At 41.6% G+C, this 19,913-nt stretch overlaps 1 protein-coding gene across 2 annotated transcripts in view; it reads left to right on the forward strand.

Annotated features, from left to right (window-relative positions):
- Positions 1 to 19,913, forward strand: part of TBX15 (T-box transcription factor 15) — a 119,180-nt gene that overhangs the window by 95,955 nt on the left and 3,312 nt on the right. For both annotated transcript variants that reach the window (XM_084756340.1, XM_084756339.1), the window contains exon 7: positions 8,752 to 8,849. In XM_084756340.1, the coding sequence (XP_084612466.1) occupies positions 8,752 to 8,849 (98 nt within the window). The remainder of the gene's footprint in view (positions 1 to 8,751; positions 8,850 to 19,913) is intronic.

Raw genomic sequence — 19,913 nt, forward strand, 5'->3', positions numbered from 1 at the left:
TTTAATTCCAGTTCCACTGGATCCACAGCAACTGCAAGCCTCCATGATTTCCTCTGTGTCTAGCTGACATGGCACTCTCAAAGTAGTGCTCATGAGCCCGGGCCAGGTCCTAGGCAGGAGGTTACATCATTCTCTATGGAGTCCATTATTGGAACCTTGAGTCATGGCACATTAATCCCACATTCAAGAGTAGTCAGAGAGGGGTCATGTGTCATGGAGGCTGATTAACACATGAAAGTATTTTTTTGTTTTTGTTTTTTTTTAGCAGATTTTTGTCCTCATAGGACCTGCAGAAAGACATGACATAGAAGAGGGATTCTGGGTCTGTTCTTGCTCTCAGAATGTTCTGAGCTAGCACTCTGTTGTCAGTATGGCTGTTGGAAGTCTTTCATATATTTTGTTGCTATATTCGTATTTCAGTGCATGACAGGCATTGCATCTTGAGAGTGGATAGATTTGAGTTTTGAAAAAGGATATTTGGCTAAGTCATTCCTTAACCAACAGAAGACATTTTTTTTCTTGAGTGGTAGTAGAGAAAATATTTGAGAGTAAAGAAATTTCCTAAAATGCACTCTTAGCAGCTGCTGTCCCAAGGCCATGCCTATGGAATAAAGAACCACTTTCCCCAGCTTCAGATGGGAGGCCTCCACAGGTCTATAATGCTCAGCAGAAGGAGGAGTGTAAAGTGAGTGTAACACTCTCCAGTTAACCAAATGGAGAGACAAAGAGGAGTCAGCTACCTCAATGCCCAGGCCAGTTCATCTTAGCTTAGATCTAAAATGGCTTCCCTTCAAGAGTTAGGAGGAAGGTACTGGTTGATGTACTCCAGCTTACATCTGGTAAAGAGTGCACTCTGTCCCAGACAACTAACTCAAAAATTACCTTCATCCTCTCCATCTATTAAGCTCAGCAGAAGAAATGACTGTTTAGAGATTAAAAAGATAAAAACACTAGTGACTTGGTACAATCCAATCTTATATAGTTATTTGTAGCTATTAAAATTATAAGTCTAAACTAATAGTAATAATTATTTCATATATCAATTGAGGTCCAAGTTGTCTATTTTTACTTCTCATTTGAGATAACCTCACAATGCATCTATTTACACTGATGGCAAATCTGGATTTTGAGCTAGAGGCTTCAGCATTTGGAGATCCTGTCTGTCACAGCATCCAGAGGATGATTTCACTGTCCTCTGCAGGCTCAGCAGGCAAGGCAGCAGAGAAACCATCCTTCCAACCTCTTCTGGCTTCCTCTTCGTTGTTCTTGAGTCCCAAGTAGTAAGCTGAGCACCAGTGAGCTGACCACTTGCTTTTTCTCAACTGTCAATACATCCCAAGTGTCTCCGTCATGCCCAATTGCTGTGTTTTTATTTGTCCCTTCTAGGGCCATTGCCTGCAGTTTCCCAGCCAACCTCATCCTGTGCTTTCCTGGCAGTCTTACAAGCCTCTGCAGATTTTGCATACTTTCTTGTTATCCCTGGCATGGGTGAATTCTGTCATTCAGTAGGTCTATGGAAGCAATCAGTGTTGGACTTCTTCTCAGGGACTGTTTCATTTGTCATTCGAAGTAGCTGGCCCTATACTAGATTTTTGGCAGCATCCTCCTATTGGCAGCTGTATTCCTCCTATTCACTCAAGACGTAGCTGTTTGTCACGTCCCATGGTGTAGCCTTTTAGCCAGGACTTGATACTTTTCTCTGCCTTATTATTTGTTCTCTCTTTCTTGTCATGAACAGTTTCCACCATTGTCCTCTTGGCTATATGTATTTGCCAGAGAATGTTGGCAATTGTTGTATTATCTATGGCTCCTGCCCAAGGGTGGCGTCACTGAACACAGTGACGTCTTTTTAATGGTTATTATATTGGAGTCTGAAATAATCTGCAAGATAATGAGGCCTACAGGGCCTCGAGGACATGCTTTTGGTTCTCTGACGAGAAAATGAGAAATGGAACTGGGTAACATGGAGCTCCTTCTACATTTTGTTCAGAGCCAGAGGACTAACAGAGCCATGGATTCCAGGGGAGTAAGACTGTAGCTGCTAGAACAGGCTGCAACTTGAGCAGGATGACTGGCTCTGCTCTTTTTTTTTTTTAATTGTAGAAACGGTGGCCTACTTTTCATTTTACTTCCTCAGTTGCCTTGATAAGTTTTGTTTTCAATCAAGCTGTCTTTATTAAGGCATAGTTATTATAATAGAGATTTCTGTATCTTATAACTATGGAGACTTAGGCATGGAGCTGTTAAAAACCCTGGCCAGTGTTGCCTAAATTAGAAGCCAATCAGTCTATCTTTAGAGTCTAAGCTTTTAACTAGAGTCTTCATCTGTCCCTTGTCACTATGTGTGACTTGCATAGTACTGAAGCTAGACTCAATGCTTTAGTTAGCCTGTTTAGTATTGATACTGATATTTATTTTTCACGAGACATTGAAAATGCCCAGGAATTGATATTACAACTTATCCAAACCCTAAGAAGGGTGGTTGGAAGGGAACACCTCGGGACCGACCACAGGTGACGAGCAATTTGAAGTCAACTCTAAACGCATTTCCATCCACTCCTTATTCTTCCACATCAGTGAAGCGGGCTCATTGGCAACAGCTTCTTCACTGTGTAGATATAAATAGCTGCGAAGCCAAGCTACACACTATGGGGTTTGTCCTTAAGCAACCTGTAGGCTTCCGAATTGCAGTTCTTTAGAGCATCACAACAGAAGGTGTCTTAAATAACCAGAAGTTGGGAGCTGATTCCACAAAGTAGTGAAAGAGTGGGAAGTGTGGTAGGTTTAACCTTGCCTCAAGGGAGCCAGGACGGATTAAGAATGTGGAGATATGTTAATTAGATCTGGACTGGTTATCCACTGTATACACTGCCATTGTCCGCACAGAGCTTCAGTGTTAGGGGTCCAGAGCATGCCTTCCTTTTCACACTGCTAAGTCTGTTCACAGGCAGGTGACTCTGCTTCAGAAGCTACCTCTTGTTCTGAGTAGAGGATTGCTGAAAAGTGTCATTTAATAATGAGGTTTAAGAGAGGACCTTCTGTCAAATCTTCCTCTAGTTTGTCAGAGATATTAAGTGCTTTTTGTTCAATGCTTCACAGCACCTATTACATTTCTTCAGTGTACTATACAGTTCATAAATTAGTCTTTTTGATATTGTCTTCTATTTCTGTTTCATTGAATGGCACACTCCTTAAGGGCAATAACCCTGTGTCTCTTTGGCCATTATATCTATGTTTTTCTCTTGTCTGACTACTCCTCTGTGTTTTCAAAATTCCTGTTACCTTAGGACATTTTTAGCCATGGATTCGCTTCAGTTGAGAGAGGAACAGTGGCCATGATAACATACGACAACATAGAGTATATGCTCTCTTTGGTCCTAGGGGTCTCAGCACACAGTATCGGGAAAAGTTAAACTTGAGTAAAAAAAAATTAGAGCTAAAGAGAAAATAAAAAGATGCCGACGGAAAAGCAGTTCCTTATCTCAAGACAGGGGTGATGTGAAACCTGTACCTTGTGATACCTTAATTGCATCGCAGATGTTTTAATAATTGTTATTACACTTGTCTGATATTTGCTGAGCTTCAAAAGAAGTTCTGTTTGTTAATGCAGTTGGAAGGGTTTTTCTTTCCAATCTGGTTATGATTCCAGATCAGCTGATCCTGAGGCATCATTAATTTCCGAGGGAGCTTTTGGCTAGCTCTGCCTCCATCCTTCCATCCTCTTCTCCCATTTCAGCACATTTTTTGGCTTGGCCAAGTAAAAAGAGAGGCAGCTTGGAAAGCAGAGAGGAAGTTACAGCCAAAAGACTGAACAAATGGGGGTTTAGATGTGCCTCTGTTGTCACTGGATTAAGGAGAAAAAGTCATCAAGCAGGAACAATTGCCAATTTGACTGTTTCTGATTGGAAGCTCCAGAGATGATGCAAGGTCTCTGCCATGCCACAGGCCAGAGAGGGCCACCATGTGGAACGTTGTTGCCAGAGGCTACCCATGGCAGCTCTTCACATCTGGGAAGCAATGAGTTCATTTTGTAGAGGTTGGGGATAAAAATGTACAAAATTAGGCCAAGTTAACAGTGAACAGATAAACAATGGATGGAACAAGACACACCTTGACTAGACATTAGTAGCTGAAGACCATATTGGGTAGTTGGCAAACATTCTTACAGAAGGTAGAGGTCAGAAACTCTAAGTCCAGGACAAAAGAAGCCAGAGGGAAATTAAAGCCTCTCTGGGACCTAGATCAGTAAAGGCACAGTCCCAGTCAGACAGAAAAAAAAAAGCCCCAGTCTCTGGCATTAGAGGACTCTATCCTCAGAGACTTTATTATTTTTTATTTTAAACTTTGAATTATTTTTATTTTTATTTATTTTTTAAATTAATTTATTCAGATTACAACTCAACTGTTATCCCATCACTTGTATCCTCCCATTCTTCCCTCCCTCCCACTTTCACCTTATTCCCCTCCTCTAGGTCTATGACTGAGGGGGACCTCCTCCCCTCACTATCTGGTCATAGGCTATCAAGTCTCATCTTGGTAGCCTGCTTATTCTTTCTTTGAGTGCCACCAGGGCTTCCCACCAAGGGGAGGTCATCAAATATGGGGCACCAGAGTTCATTTCAGAGTTAGTCCCTGCTCTCCACCCAACTCTGGAGAATGTCCTGTCCATTGGCTAGATTTGAGTAAGGGTTCGATGTTTACTACTTGTAATGTCCTTGGTTAGTGCAATAGTTTGAGCAGACCCCCCTGGGCCCTGATCCACCTGTTATGAGGTTCTTCTTATAAGTTTCTAAGATCCTCTGGATCCTTCTATTTCCCCACTTCCTATATTTCTCTTACCAAGAGTCCCAGTGTGATGTCCTCACATCTATCCCAATATCCTGGTAAGTGAAGAATTTCATGGGACATGCCTTTTGGGCTAGTGCCCAATTATAAGTGAGTGTACACCATGTGATACTTTCTGCTTCTGGGTTAACTCACTCAGTATGATCATTTCTAGTGCCATCCATTTGTCCACAATTTTGGAATTTTCTTGTTTTTTTATAGCTGAGTAGTATCCCATAGTATAAATATACCATAGTTTCTTTATCCGTTCTTCAACTGAGGGACATTTAAGCTGTTTCCAGGTTCTGGCTATTATTTATAAGGCTGCTATGAACATAAAACCAGAGACACTAAATTGGTTAGAAAAAAAAGTAGGGAAGAGCCTGGACCACATTGGCACAGGAGACAACTTCCTGAACAGAACACCAACAGCCCAGGCCTTAATATCAATGATTAACAAATGGGACCTCACGAGGCTGAGAAGCTTCTGTAAGGCAGAAGATACTGTCAATAGAACAAAGTGACAGCCTACAGACTGGGAAAAGATCTTCACCGACCCTACATCTGACAAAGGTCTAATATCCAAAATATATAAAGAACTCAATAAATTAAACACCACCAAACCAAATAACCCAATTGAGAAATAGGGCTCAGAACTAAACAGAGAATTCTCAACAGAGGAATATCAAATGACTGAGAAACATTTAAAGAAATGCTCAACCTCCTTAGTTATCAAGGAAATGCAAATCAAAACGAGTCTGAGATTCCATCTTACACCCATCAGAATGGCTAAGATAAAAAACTCAAGTGACAGCACATGCTGGCGAAGATGTGGAGAGACAGGATCACTCCTTCATTGCTGGTGGGAATGCAAGCTAGTACAACCACTTTGGAAATCTATCTGGTGCTTTCTCAGAAAACTGGGAATAGGGCTTCCTCAAGACCCAGCTATTCCACTCCTTGGAATATACCCAGAAAATGTTCCAGCACACAACAGAGATTTTATTTTTTACACTAAGCTGATTTTTTTAAAGAAAAATAAGCTTAGAAGATAAGAATGGGATACTAGCTAAAATTTGTGAAATGATTCCTCTATTTAATCCAAAATGCATCAGTTGAGAAAATGGACCTTTTAAAAATTATGAAATAGTGACAGTTGTTCATTAACTCAATGCATATAGATTGAGACATACTGTACAGCAAGCATTTATGCTAGGCAGTGGGCAAAGAAAAACACTGAGTCTGAATCTTTTGAAGTACGTACAAGCTGTCTATAGAAAGAGGGGGCTGTTAAATCATGCCACGGCCTATACTAAATTCTGAGATATAATACTGTGGTTTTCTAGTACTTAGATATAATCAGTGAAGTTTGACAGAGTTTGAGACAAAGAAAATGTAAGGCATATAGCAAATAAGCATGATTATTTTTTTTTAAAAAAGAGAAACACTCAGAATCAATAAAAAGACTAAATAATATAAATGCACCAAATGTCCATCATTCTACACAGCGGAATACATACTAAAGGGTAAATTACATTTTCTTCCTATATGGTAAAAAAAAATCTATGGAAGATATAATTCAATAATAAGACGTGACTAGTAAGGTTATATTCTTCACCACTGATTTTGGGAGGGATGGTTACACATGCCATCTCCTCGTCTTTGCCGTGAGAAAGCCCCAGGCATATGAACTTCTGTATGGCCGTGGGTGTGTCTATGTACAGCAAGCTGCATTCTTGGGTTAAGGAAGGTCTCCTTGAGGAAGACGTGGAAAAAGGATGTTTAGTGGTCAATGTATGAGACTCTTATCGCTTCACCAGAGGATGAAAAACAATTACATTAGACACTTCGGCCAAATGTTAGAAGTACCTTAACAACAGACTTAATAAAAACTCAGAATATCTTCCCAAGGAAACGCCTCAACAGAGGCTGGAGAACCACTGAAGAGAATGCCAGAAAAGACCGAGTACACAACGTCTATGAGTCTTCCTAAATTTTAAGTATATGACTCCACCAGTTTTTAAGTTTATATTTGACAGTTGATACCTAGTCATTATTTTATAGCATAAAATTGACTACTTACAAAATGATTCATACCATACTGTATTATTTTGAAATAGTATTATGGAAAAAAAAACCAAATCTACTTCTACTTACACAATAAACAGAATGTTGCCATTCTGCTGCTGTGAACCTCACAGTTCCCTAGCACGTTGTCCTTGTGCTAGCTTGTGTCCTCATGCTGTACACATGTCCCTGGAAAAGATGGACTGGAAGGTGAAACAATAAACCCTTGCCATCTGCAGAGAGCCTTCCGTGCCATTAAAGGGAATCCTAGGCTGTTCTGGTGGGCTGCCCACATTCCAGGACAAAGCAGTCAGATCTAAGCTGGGCCTATCTGTTTCTTGTATCTGCCAAGGCTCAGCATGGCTTTATCTGCCTATCCCCTTATTATTCTGAACTCTCTTAATTGCCTGAGCTCTTTCTATCTACAAATAGTTCCACGAACTGTATGCAGGACTGAAGTAGAGCGATGGTAGAGATACTGCCTATTCCTGCTGCCCACAGATTAACAGCTAATAAACACCATGCACCGCTCTCTCCTGTGAACCTCTTCTTAAAATACAGGGTTTGGTTTGCCAGCATTAGTGTATTTAAAGCTGCCGAGATCCAGGGGTGACTTTAGAAAGTGAAGTGTGCAAGGAAAGCCTGTTCAGAAAGCAAATTTTCCAACACAAAGAGGCCATCAGTGTGTCAGTGTGTCGGTGGCTCATCTGAGAAGGACAGGGAGAAGGTATTTCTCCTCACTTAACAAATAAAACCTCTCATGTTATTCTTGGCAAGTAGCAGAGTTGAGCAAGTAGATTACTCTGGTAGAAGGTCAGAGAACATAGTGTTTTCAATAGGAAAGACCTGTCTGCTCCTAAGAGGATCATGCCCTTTGGGGTGACTTCACAGTGAAGAGACGTATCCCGTCCTGCTCCCCCATGTCTCTGCTTTCTCCCATAGTGCCCGAGCCTCCCCTTCCTGATGTAGGAGAAACAGTTCTGAAGTAAATAGTCAAAGCTTTACTCAAAGCTTCCAGCAAAGCTCCAGCCAACATTCTGTTTTGAGGATGTTGCACACCATCCACAATATTTGAGATGTTATCTGAGCCATCACTTCAGTATTTTATGCCAGGAAGCAGTTGAATGGTAAAGAAACAGTGTGCATACAGTCCAATTTACAGAGTGTATGACACGAGTAAAACAGAAGCTGTGAATAAGTGTATTTCAAATTATTAGGTATTTTCTAAAATCTGACAGTTTATGGTTCTTAACAGCCACTTGCTAGGCTACAAATGAAGATAAATTATTTGGAGGCATGGATGTTCTTTTTGCTTGTTTTCTCTTTTCCTTTGGGTAGATAGTTCTTGCTATAATAAAAACTTGAGTGTATTCCTTTACTCTTCTTCTATTTCTGTTACCCCCACCCCCATTGACTTAGAACTTTGAAGTCACATCAACTTGACAACTTAGTTGAGCCTTCACACACTCTGGATGTGGAGTTGGCTCTGAAGCAGGATGTGTCAGCCATGATGAGGCAATGATGGTGGCGTAAGAAGCAGCCAGTGTCACTCTTTGCTCAACTGTACTCATGATAGCCTTGACCTTAAATATGCTTTATTATCATGCCCATTGAACCTCTCTGGAAGGAAGGTTGGAGTTAAGTCTCATCATGGTTAAGGGCTTTCTTGTGAATGATGTAAATGCTTTCTCTGTTCTTCCTCCAGTAATGTAGCAGCATCTGGCCCTTGTACTTTCCAAGGCTAGCTTCTCTCAGTGTCTTATAATACGCCACTGCTCAGAAAACTCACCTTTCACCTTGAAATGCCATTGACATTCTGGGATTAATTACAAATTGATTTTCTGGCTGTTCTTATTCCAGAACTGGACTTGAAGCCATCATGGAGACTTATGCATTCTGGAGACCTCCCGTGCGCACACTGACCTTCGAGGACTTCACTACCATGCAAAAGCAGCAAGGTAAAGCTTTGGGTGAGGCCTTTGCTCCGTAGATAGCAGGGGATGGGGGAGCTGAACTGAACATGGTACCGGTGGCCCTAATCCAACATGGGGCTACACCAATTCTCTGGGGGCAGAGACAACTTGTAGCTCTATGGATAATAAAAGCACCAGCCTAAGTGGATCCAGAGTGGGCATGTGATTTGAATTCGGAATTCTTTTGTAAAACCATAAATTTCTGTGATATTTCCTTCCCTTTGCTGTTGACAACATACCACAATTAAAAGACACCTTGGGGAGAAGAGAGTTTATTTTGGCTTATAATTCTAGGGATCTGGAGGCCACATTAGTGGAGAAAGCATGACAGGAGGGTGAGAAGAAGAAGTGAGGTATCACATCTCAACCACATACAGGAAGCAGAGGCACAGGGCAGGTGTGTGTGTGTGTGTGTGAGGGGTAAGGCTGTAAACCCTCAAAGCCCGCTTCTAAGGAAGGATGCCTTCTACCAAAGCTTTGCCTCTTGAGGGTTCCAGAACCTCACCAAACAGTGCCATCAATAGGGGACATCTGTTCAAATACAGGAGCCTTTGGGAAAATATTTCTCATTTAAACTACCATGCGTCATCCATCCGTCCTTCCTTCCTTCCTTCCTTCCTTCCTTTGTACCTTCTTCCTTCCTTCTTCCTTCTCTCCCTCCCTCCTCTGTCCCTCCATCTCTGTGATACTCGAAATATAACTAGGGTCTTGTACACGCAAGGAAAGTACTCTGCTGTGAACATCTGCAGCCCAGTGGTTATTTATGTATGATAATGATCGCCATAGCATCACTGGGATTACTGCTAAGCACTCACATAGGCCTTGCTAACTGAAAAGACCATCACACTATCTTCATTTACTCTTCATGGAAACCTCATCCGTTTTCTTTTTTCTAGTTTCTTAGTGAGAAAAGCTTCAGTTTTCAATGGAATAAAATGAGGTCTCACCTTGAGAAGGGGTTGCTTTGAGTCCATCAGAGTTTCACTCCATATAAGCTAGCCTTTTCGTGCCTGCTTGAAACAACAGCCCTGACATATTGGTGGGTTAATTGAACTTTGCCCCACTTCTTTGTGATTATTTTAAAAATCAAATTCCTAACTTCCTTTTTCTTATAGCTCAGTCGAAAAACTGAGGGTCACAGGTTTTCAACTCAGACTGTCAGTCCAGACATATTCTGAGACCCATCTGCCTGGTTTTGTTTTGTTTTTTGAGTCAAAGTTTCCCAGAGTGCAGAACAGTTTATGCTTCTTTCTTCGGTCTTCCCTTTCTCAAAGTGACACTGGGCATAGCATTCAGATTGAGTTTGTTCTGCTCCAGTAAATACTCACCATTGACAGAAGCCTAATTTTTAACTTTCTAGTTATTTGGGAGGCCATTTCAGGACTCTGAAATACCTGAGACAGCATACTCTTCTCAGAGGAGCAGTTAGTGTTTTATGCACACTGGTTTTGGCCTGCCACCAACATTGCTAGAATATTTTGAGTTTTAAAGATGGATATAATTAAAGCGTAGATGCATATGGGACCTCCTGACACAGCTGTTTGCAAGGCTGGGGCAGGAGGAACACAAATATAAAACCTGTCTGGGTGACAGAGCAAGTTCAAAGCCAGCTTTTACAACTCAGTGAAACCCCGTCCGGCCCATTTTGCTGTGGTTGCTATGGTAACACATGAACTAAACCGAGCTTGGGGAGGGAAGGGCTTATTTACTGACAGGTTTCAGTCCACCATGAAGTAAAACCAAGGCAGGAGTAACTCAAGGTGGGAACCTGGATGCAGGAACCGAGGCAGAGACCATTAATGTTGCTCACTGCCTCACACAGAGGCTCATGGTCAGTTTTCCTTCTTATACAATTCAGGACCACCTGCCCAAGGACAGCACTGCTCACATCAATCATTAATCAAGAAAATGCCCCATAGCACGCCCACAGGCCAATCTGATGGACATAACTCCTCAGTTGAGGTTCTTTCTAACCAGGTAACTTTGGTTTGTGTCAAGTTGGCAAAAATTAACACCCTCCCCCCAAAAACTGAGTATAAATGGAGCTAGGGATTTAATTAAGTTGTGGAGCATTTATATAGGGTGCCTGAGGACTGAGCTTCAATTCCTAGTACTGCCAAACAAACAAACATAAACTCAAGTTAGACAATTTTAGTTGTGTTCTTATCGTTATTTCTTCTTAGTGTTGGGACCCTCATGAATTTCTCGGCCTTTTGCCATTCAAGTTTTCTTTCTGCATACAATCAAATAATGTAATATATTCATATATATATATATATATATATATATATATATATATATATATATATATATATATAAAATGAGACTGGTACTTAAAATCCTAATAAGCTCTCAGTACAGAGCAAATAGCTGTCATGCCTTCACGATCACCATCGTTGTCACTCAGGTCTCCCATTCTCTTTGCACAAGAATGTCTTTGAATGGGAACTATTGTTTTTTTTTTCTTCTGAGGATTAAGTATTTGAAATGTGATTAGGCAATAACTCTTGACCAGGGCTCTGTTAGAGTAAGAACACCAGCATCTCTCTCTCATTCTTCTATGGTCCTACCTCATCTTAATAATCCATTGAGATTTTGAATCCATCCACAGATTAAATACCTTGGTCAAAACAGCATGACCCAATAGTCCCTGGAAACAACCTCACAGTCATCTAGAAACGTGCACCCCTAATCTAGATGTGTTTCAGTCTAACCAATTGAACAACCAAGACTGACCATCACACATGAGGAAGGTGATTAAAGTAATATAAACAGAAAACTAAGAATCCACGTCTGTTATAGTGAAATACAATGTGATCCTGTCATTCTCTGATGGGTATTTTAGATAAAATTTGTGCCTCAGTTTCCCCATACATACAGTAGAGATATTTGTAATAAAACCGAACTTCTAGGAATGGTGATCCAAGTGATTTGAGAGCTGTCCTGTTGAAAGGAATGACTCTAGTTGCACCAGAGTTAGTATTTTGCCTCCCTCTGTGGCAACATGGACCTAGCACTTCCGAAGCCACCCTTCTGCTCAAAGGCTAGCAGGCATCATTGTAGATTTAAACACCACTGGATGTTGGTGAAATTATAGATGGTCCCCGTTGGTGATTAGATTTTCATTCATTTGATTGGTAGTAGTTAGAAGCTGGCCATCGAAAGAGTTTATATACATTACATGTCATATTAGTAAAATATTGAGGGGCTGCAGAGGTGGCTTATCAGATGACAACATGTTGTGCTCTTGCAGAGGACCAGAGCTTGGCTTCCAGTACTGTGCCATATGGCCCCCAACCATCTATATAACTCTAGCTCCAGAAGATCTGACTCTGCTCACTCTAAGAACACTTGTACCCATATAAGCACACACCCTACCCCTACACACACACACACACACACACACACACACACACACACACACACACACACACAACCAAAGACAAAATACTTTTAAAAATTGAGAAAATAGTTCAATGAACATTAATTTTTGAACTGTGAAGTCACTGCAGTAATTCAAAATGGCTAATTTACACAGATCCCACTGAGAGAAGAAATGAGGCAGATCACCTTGCGCAAATTATTAAAAACATTGCATATGACTGATTACCTTTATATTATGTGTATAAGCATATATGAAACAAAACATGGATTTCATGTTTTGAGGTTAGGGTTTCATTCTTGAAATGTCTCAGAGGTATATATTGCGAATATCTGAAGAAAAAGCTCTTCGAATTTGGAATATTTCTGTTCCCAAGAATTTCAGATCATAGCTACTCAGTCTGTGATAAATAACAGATTGTACATATATCCTGTAAGGCACTGGTTCTCACTCTTCCTAATGCTATGACACTATAATTCAGTTCCTCATGCTGTGGTGACCACCAACCATAAATTATTTTCATTGCAACTTGGCAACTAATTTTTCTACCGTTATGAATTATAATGTAAATATCTGTGGGTTTTTTAAAAAGAGTGGTATTAGGTGACTCTTGTGAAGAATTTGAGACCCAAATGTTGAGAACTGCTGCCCTAAAGTCACGTAAGTTTAATGTGTTCAAAACTGACCTGTAAGACCCTCTCCTGAGAGAAAGATCCCACGTCGACTTTTCATCACAAGTGTTTTTCCCGGCCCCATCCTCACAGCCTGTTATTACTGTACTTGAATCACCTGTGCGTCACCTGGCCCTGATGCATTGTCATCTCTTACCTGGGTGATTATGATGTCCTCCAAAGCCTCTATGCTCTGCTCCAAGACATTCTGCATGCGGCTCTGGTCAGTGTTTCAAAACACACATCTACTTACACCAACTTCAGTGGCCACAATTTACTTTTGTTCCCTTAACATAGGCCGTTAGACCTCTAAAATAGAGATAGTAACACTTAGATAAGCTGGTACCTTAAGATAAATTATTTTAAAAAAGCACCTAGGGTTTACTTGGTATTAAAGGATGCTCCTTATCCTTCAGCCTGCTCCGCCTCCGTGATTGTTCCTGCTTTCATTTCTCAGATATGCTGTTCTCTTTTCTGTCATATGCTGCCTCCCTGCCTGCAGGACTCACTTTCACTCATTTGTTTTCTCACTACTAACTCCCCCCACCCGCTTTGGAACCTCAGCTCAAGCAACACTTCCTTGGGCATTGTCTGTGCCACTCGCAGCAGGCTGAAGCCTCCCAGGGCATCCCCTGCTTGTTTCCATCCTTGTTTAATATCTCTCACTGACGGTTCTCTCAGCACCCCACCCTCATTGCATTCCTGGGTCCAGGCATGCTATCCAACTCACATTTGAAACTCAAATAGGAATCAGATGAATCCACACACTCTCAGGTGCTATAGTAGGGGGCCACTGTTAACGTGCTTGCCAAGGATTCACCAACTTTAGGCTTAAATTTGAAGGGAAAGGAGATTAGTGAAATACAGAAATAGCAAAGACTAACAATTATTGGTGGAGGAAAGGATAGTGAAAAGCTGATTAATAGATAAGACAGGAGTAAAGTCCAGGTGTCTCATGGCAGTGTAGGGAGATTACAGATAACGTTGATGTAGTCTATATTCTCAACACTAAGCAGGAGGATTATTAATTTTGGAATTTTTTTCTTATTTAAAATTTTTGTATAACTTGATCATATCCTTTCTCTTCCCCAATCCTCCCTGATCTTTCCCATATCTTTTTCTACCTAGGGTCATCTCTCCCCCCCCTTCTCTCTCTCTCTCTCTCTCTCTCTCTCTCTCTCTCTCTCTCTCTCTCTCAACACGCTGCAAACCCAAGCCCCTAGAAAACAAAGGAAAATTCAAACAAACAAATAATAACTAACAAGGCAAAAAAATACCAAGACAAAAATGAATGTTTGAGGAAATATGTCTTAATCGTGGTTTAAAAATTATGCAACATATATGTACATTAAAACATGCTTCTCACATTGGCAAACATAAAGAACAGAACAGTAAAGCGATCGTACTTGTCTGCAGGGGATTGGCTCAGGAGGAGAACATGGGCACCGCCATCTTGGCAATCTCCAAACCTCAGTTAACACTGGTTTCCCTAGTAAGACCCTGACATTGTTCATTTCTAGCCTTTGAGACATATCTTTCTTTACCTCTTTTAACTCTTTCACTGTGCTTCACAAACCAGCAGAGTCTAGCATCTTGATACTGTAGTTTGTTCCTTTTTTTAACTTCACATGATATGTCAGTTTTCAGAATCTGTTTTCTGTTGTAATCATTTCATTGTCGTATGCGTGTATGTCTTTCCTATGGACTTAGAAATATTGTTAAAATTCTTTTGTTATGCCTAGTGTGTGGGTGTGTAGGTGTGTGCATTTGTGTGCCTGTGCACACACATACTCATTATCGTGTACCACAGAAAGTTGTCTTTTGACAACGGGTCCATACAGCATCCCCTCCACTCTCATTTCTATGTCTTTCTTCTCCAGCTTTATCCTAATATTCTCAGGCCTTCAGATTCATAGTAAAACACCTTGCAGAACCAGAGATACATATCTATCAGAATTATTTATTTAATTATTTATTTAAATAGAAAACCAACCCACTACAAAACAAAATTGCAAACTAAAAGGACAACTTACTGGCTTGTAAAGCAGAAAGGCTTAAATACTTTTTAAGGCAAATTCTAAGTCAGGGCCTAAGCAAGACCACTCTGGCTGGCATGCGCCCCTTTACACTCTGCTTTCCTCCAAAGTGACTTCATTCTCAATCGTTCCCTGTGGCGGGAGTTTAGAAGCACCCTTGGCCCTAGATAGTTTTGCTTCATCTCTAAGGGGGAGGGGCATGTGTCTTTGGTCAAGGGATTTTTAGCAAATCTCATCAAGTCTCTTTGATTTTAATTGGGTACCCTCAGAACCAATTACTATAGTGGGGGGCAGGGCAGAAGAAATATGATGCCTTGCTTTTCCAGGCCAGGTACATATGCCTTTCCTGGAGGTGAAGTGTGAAAGTGGAAGAAAGCCCAGTTCCCCATGGTAACATTCCTCTAGGAAAAGCAGATTAAATGACAATAACAACAGAACCCTGTGGCAACCAGGAAGGCTGAAAATGAGCATGGAAAGCCAACAGGGAAGGCTAAGAAGTGGGTGGCATGCCTAGGGGACAGGGCAAAGTGGGACCAGGTACAAAGCATAGTGATCGGATGAGCTTGTTCGCAGGAGAATAAATTTGCAACTCTGCAGGGTTTCACATTTGATGGAAAGGAATGAGAGAGGTTTCCATCTTTCTACAATGAGAACCGTACAGTTCCCATTAGGACCACGATGCTCACATTCGCATCACGAGAAACGTTCTCATCTCAGCTGAGGATAATTTCTCAGTTGCCATGCTCATTAAACTTTATGACCTATGGGCTTCTTCGCTGGGATCGGTTCATGGGCTGCTGATGTTTTACCGCTTACAATGGGAATCATCGCTCTTCAGGGACAGAAGCCGTCAGGTTATAAGGAGAGAAGAGTCTAGCCACCTGAACAAGTAATTACATGGAAATTTATTCTTTACTCATCCAGATGGGGTCCTATCTTAGTGGTATTTAGTGTGTGTGTGAGTGAGTGAGTGTGTGTGTGTGTGTGTGTGTGTGTGTGTGTGTGTGTGTGTGTTGTGGTGTTTTGTGTATGTGTATGTGTGAACCGAGTAAGCTTAAAAGGAAGCTGCATGTGAACAGCCCATATTACAATCTGGAAGTGATCAATTTAAAGATGCAAAAGTCAGCAGGGTTGGTATTCAGGATTTTCACGGACACATTTAACTTGTCTTCATGGTACACAAGTGTATTCGAGGTTATTGTCCTCATATGGGATCCCTGCTAAGTATGCATTCTTGGTTGTTTTGGCTCTTAGCCTTGCATATTGGCACAAGTTAATGTTGGATGTGCATTTTAATGTGTGCCTCCTCACTTTGGTCCCTGAGTTAAAATAGGATGTGGGGAGCTGGAGAGGTGGAGATTAATTCTGGATTACCTGAGAGTATAAAGTTATTAACCCCTTCTCGAAAGTTGGCTAGCATCTTTCAGGACAGTAGGGAAGGCACCAGTGTACTTACTTGCAGCCTATCAGTTCTGCTTTGCTTGATCTGAGAAGAAATAAAGCCATGGAACACAGTTCATTTCCTTCATGGCCTCATGGCGTAGGGAGGAAGGATAGACCATTCAAAGAGGAACTAGAGTACTTCTGGGAACATAGCTCAGGTGGGTCCAGAGCTGTCAATTAGCCCTGTCTCCCATCATCCACACCGTGGAGGTTCTTTTGGCCTAAAATAATATGGCACATACATCTTGTGACATCATGCTCATTAATGTGTGTAGAGGCCAGGATGCCCTGCTCTCCCTGGACAGGAGCCGACGCTTGAGAGCCGTGTTCCATTGGCGTGCATATTCTTCAGGGTTTCTCTTCCCATTCTTTACTCCTCTCAGGAAAGAGCATGTTTTATGCCCATATGCCAAAATCTGATCACTTTGTAATTTTTATGACATCCCCTGATATGTCATAAAAATGGGATATTAACAATCCCAGTTACGTAATTATGGAGCTCAGAGAGGCTAATTTACTAAGGCCCCCTTGTTAGGTAGCAAGGACTGTAACCAGGTTTGTTCAAGTCTACAGTCCACATTTATTCATTGAGCAAGTTTCTATCAAGATGCTCAGAGAACCCATGACCTTATGTGGACAAAGGAGATGGGAGTGAACAAAGAGACACTAGGGTGGACAGGGAGGCATGCTTAACTTTGAGTGGCAGCCTTGACCAGCCCAGCCAGGCTTCTCACACTGTCCTGGCTTTTTTTTTTTTTTTTTTTTTGGTGATGAGAGGTGTCTGCTTAGTCAAGTGTTGAAATGCACGGCAGGGCTGGCTGCCTCCTTAAGCTTATTTAGAGCTTGGCTGGCACTCCCAATCTTGTTTAACATTTGACAAGCTATTAGATCATAAGAGAATAAAGACTTCTCAGCATCTCGGTTAGCTTTTCTTCAGAAGGAGTTCCACAGTCCCCTCTCTCTATTTGGACTTTGAGAACTAGTTATTGTCTGTATTGAGTACTTTAAGTGCGTAACAACGTTTCTTCAAAGCGGATGGAAGCAATGTGACCTTCTTCGGGAGGGGCTTGCTCTCTCCTTCAAACACTAGCTCATATGGAGGCTTCGCCCCCCCCCAAAGCTCAGCAGGCCACCAAGTCTCATTTCCAGTGAATGTCATTTAAAAGCCAAAGCAAGCTGACTACAAACTTTTTAACATGTGCCTCTCATCTGCTCCACAGAACCCCCTGTAACTTGTAACAGTTCCCCTTCCTCTTCTTCTCATTTTTTTTTTTGTAGTGAAACCAATTGAGGCCTTAAATCAGTACCATTCCTTCCATCTTGGGCCATCTGAGAAAACCATTTAGAGTTATAGAAAGTCATCTGTTCCATCACACACTTCCGGCTGCAGGGCTGAGGCCAGTGCCTGATAGAACTTACCTATAACACGACAGGACACTGTGCAGAACAGGTGGTTTCCTCCAGGGCCACATAAACACAAGACCAGGGAGAGCAGGACTAGCTTTCAAAGACAGGAGACTATATTCATATCTCGTAAAACACAAATCTCTTTACAGCTGGAGTCAAGTTTCTCCATTTGTGGCACAGCATTTACTGCAGTAAAGTTCATGGCATTGGTGGGAGGGGGAGCAAGAAAATCTATAGGATGACTCAAAGTGAAGAAAATAAATCTCCAGGCTTTTCTGTAGGACGTAGAGAGAGAGGAGGCCATGCAGCCACACAATAACCAGAAACAAAAGACAGTTCACTTCTGTTTCTAGAACCTTCCCTCCCAGAACTCCCTCATTATATTAACATGATTCTTTGTAACCTACTTGGAGTTGACTATTCATATGTTTTTAAATTCTCAGACACAGCTAAAGTATGAAAATAAGGGAAACTGAGGCTTTTTGACCCTAGCCCTTCCTTAAATGCAGAGAATTCAGAGGTAGACTTCACAGAGCCTGCAAACTGTAGGAAGCTCCTCCTACTGTGACTGGGTGCTGGTGGCTTTTTTTTTTCTTTTTGACAATGTCAGCCATATCACAGACTGTCAAAAAGTCACTTTAGTTATTTTATAGGAGTTTGTTATAAAAGGAGAATTTTCTGATATTAGCAGCTGATTGCATTGTCATGGATTCCAATGGAATATGAAAGTTCATCGGGGAAAATTCCTTTGGCCATTGGAGAGATGATATCAGTTGGGCTGTAAAAAACTTAGCTCTTAGGGTATCAAGTCTCTTCTTGGTATATACAGAGGGAGGTAATCCCCCTCAGGAACAGTCATAGGGGAGGGGAATAAGGATAAAATGGGAGGGAGGGAAGAATGGGAGGATAACCATTGAGATGTAACAAGAATAAATTAATAAAAAAAGAAAAAAATGATAAAAAAAACTTAGCTCTGAACAAAATACTAACAAAGCCAAATCTTACTTCTGTCACCACCACTGCTACTTTGCTTGTGGGTCTTGACTGAGGGTTTTGTTTTCTCTACTCTCTCTTTTCTTTCCTACAATACTGTAGATGTTTCCCCAATATTTCTGGAATGCTCCTGGTTTTCTCCATGGCTTAAAACAAAAGAAAACATGCTCCTGTTCTTTTTCACCCCAGAAGTCCTTACCTCTTAATAATGCTTAGTCTCTTGGAGGCTCAACAAGAGTTATCAGTAACCTAAGACACGTTGCCCATTGAAAACCCATGATTACCACCAATTAGGAGAAGTGTCCTACTGGTCCATGGAAGGGAAATCTATCAAGAAGGATTCTAGAGAGGACAAAGCAGCTGAATATTCTAGAATGCAGTGAAGGATCAGTCACAGCAAGAATTCACTGCCTTCGAATCTTTTGGGAGAATCGGGGTGGGGGGACGCTTCCTGCTCCCGAGAAGGGGGGTCTTATAAGGGTCACTTCTGATTTTATTATTTGGAGACCATCTTTGAGGAAGATTGACTTGAACTGGTCCTTAGCTCATTGGATCCTCAGCCACTCACCCAGCCTGCCATCTACATGGCTCATGGTCAACACTTTGCAAGGCACAGCTGAAATGCACACCCTCGAGCTCTGTCCCTTGTACGCAAATTCAGAAACCCGATGGAGTCAGCAATTTGTTTTTCTAGGCCCTACAGCTGATTCACACGTGCACTGAAGCTTCAGAATCACTGGTCTGGGTACTGTGAAGTAGGAACTCGTATTGTATCATAAGTTTTCAGGCCGGGGTTTCCAGTAGGAGAGCTCTGAAAGAATGCTGACGTGGAATTCTCATGCTCCATTAGTTGGTATGAAGTTGAGTCCTGGAATAGCAGTGTTTCCAAATGGCAAGGTTTTTCAGCTTCAGAACCGCCCACCAATCCTACTAGATTTCTCATCTCTGATGAACCTGAAAGGCATGGGCCACAAGGGAGGGAGGTAACAGGGCCGTAGGGTCAGCGTGTAGAGCTGACAGCAGACTCCATTCCACTGTCGTTCAGGTTAGCTTATGGATTCATATATATCCACACTCAAGTATTCCAAGTCCAATTCTTGTGCCAGTCTCCCAGACT

The sequence above is a fragment of the Acomys minous genome (genome assembly GCF_964271855.1).
Source record: "Acomys minous genome assembly, chromosome: 14".
Lineage (NCBI taxonomy): Eukaryota > Metazoa > Chordata > Mammalia > Rodentia > Muridae > Acomys > Acomys minous.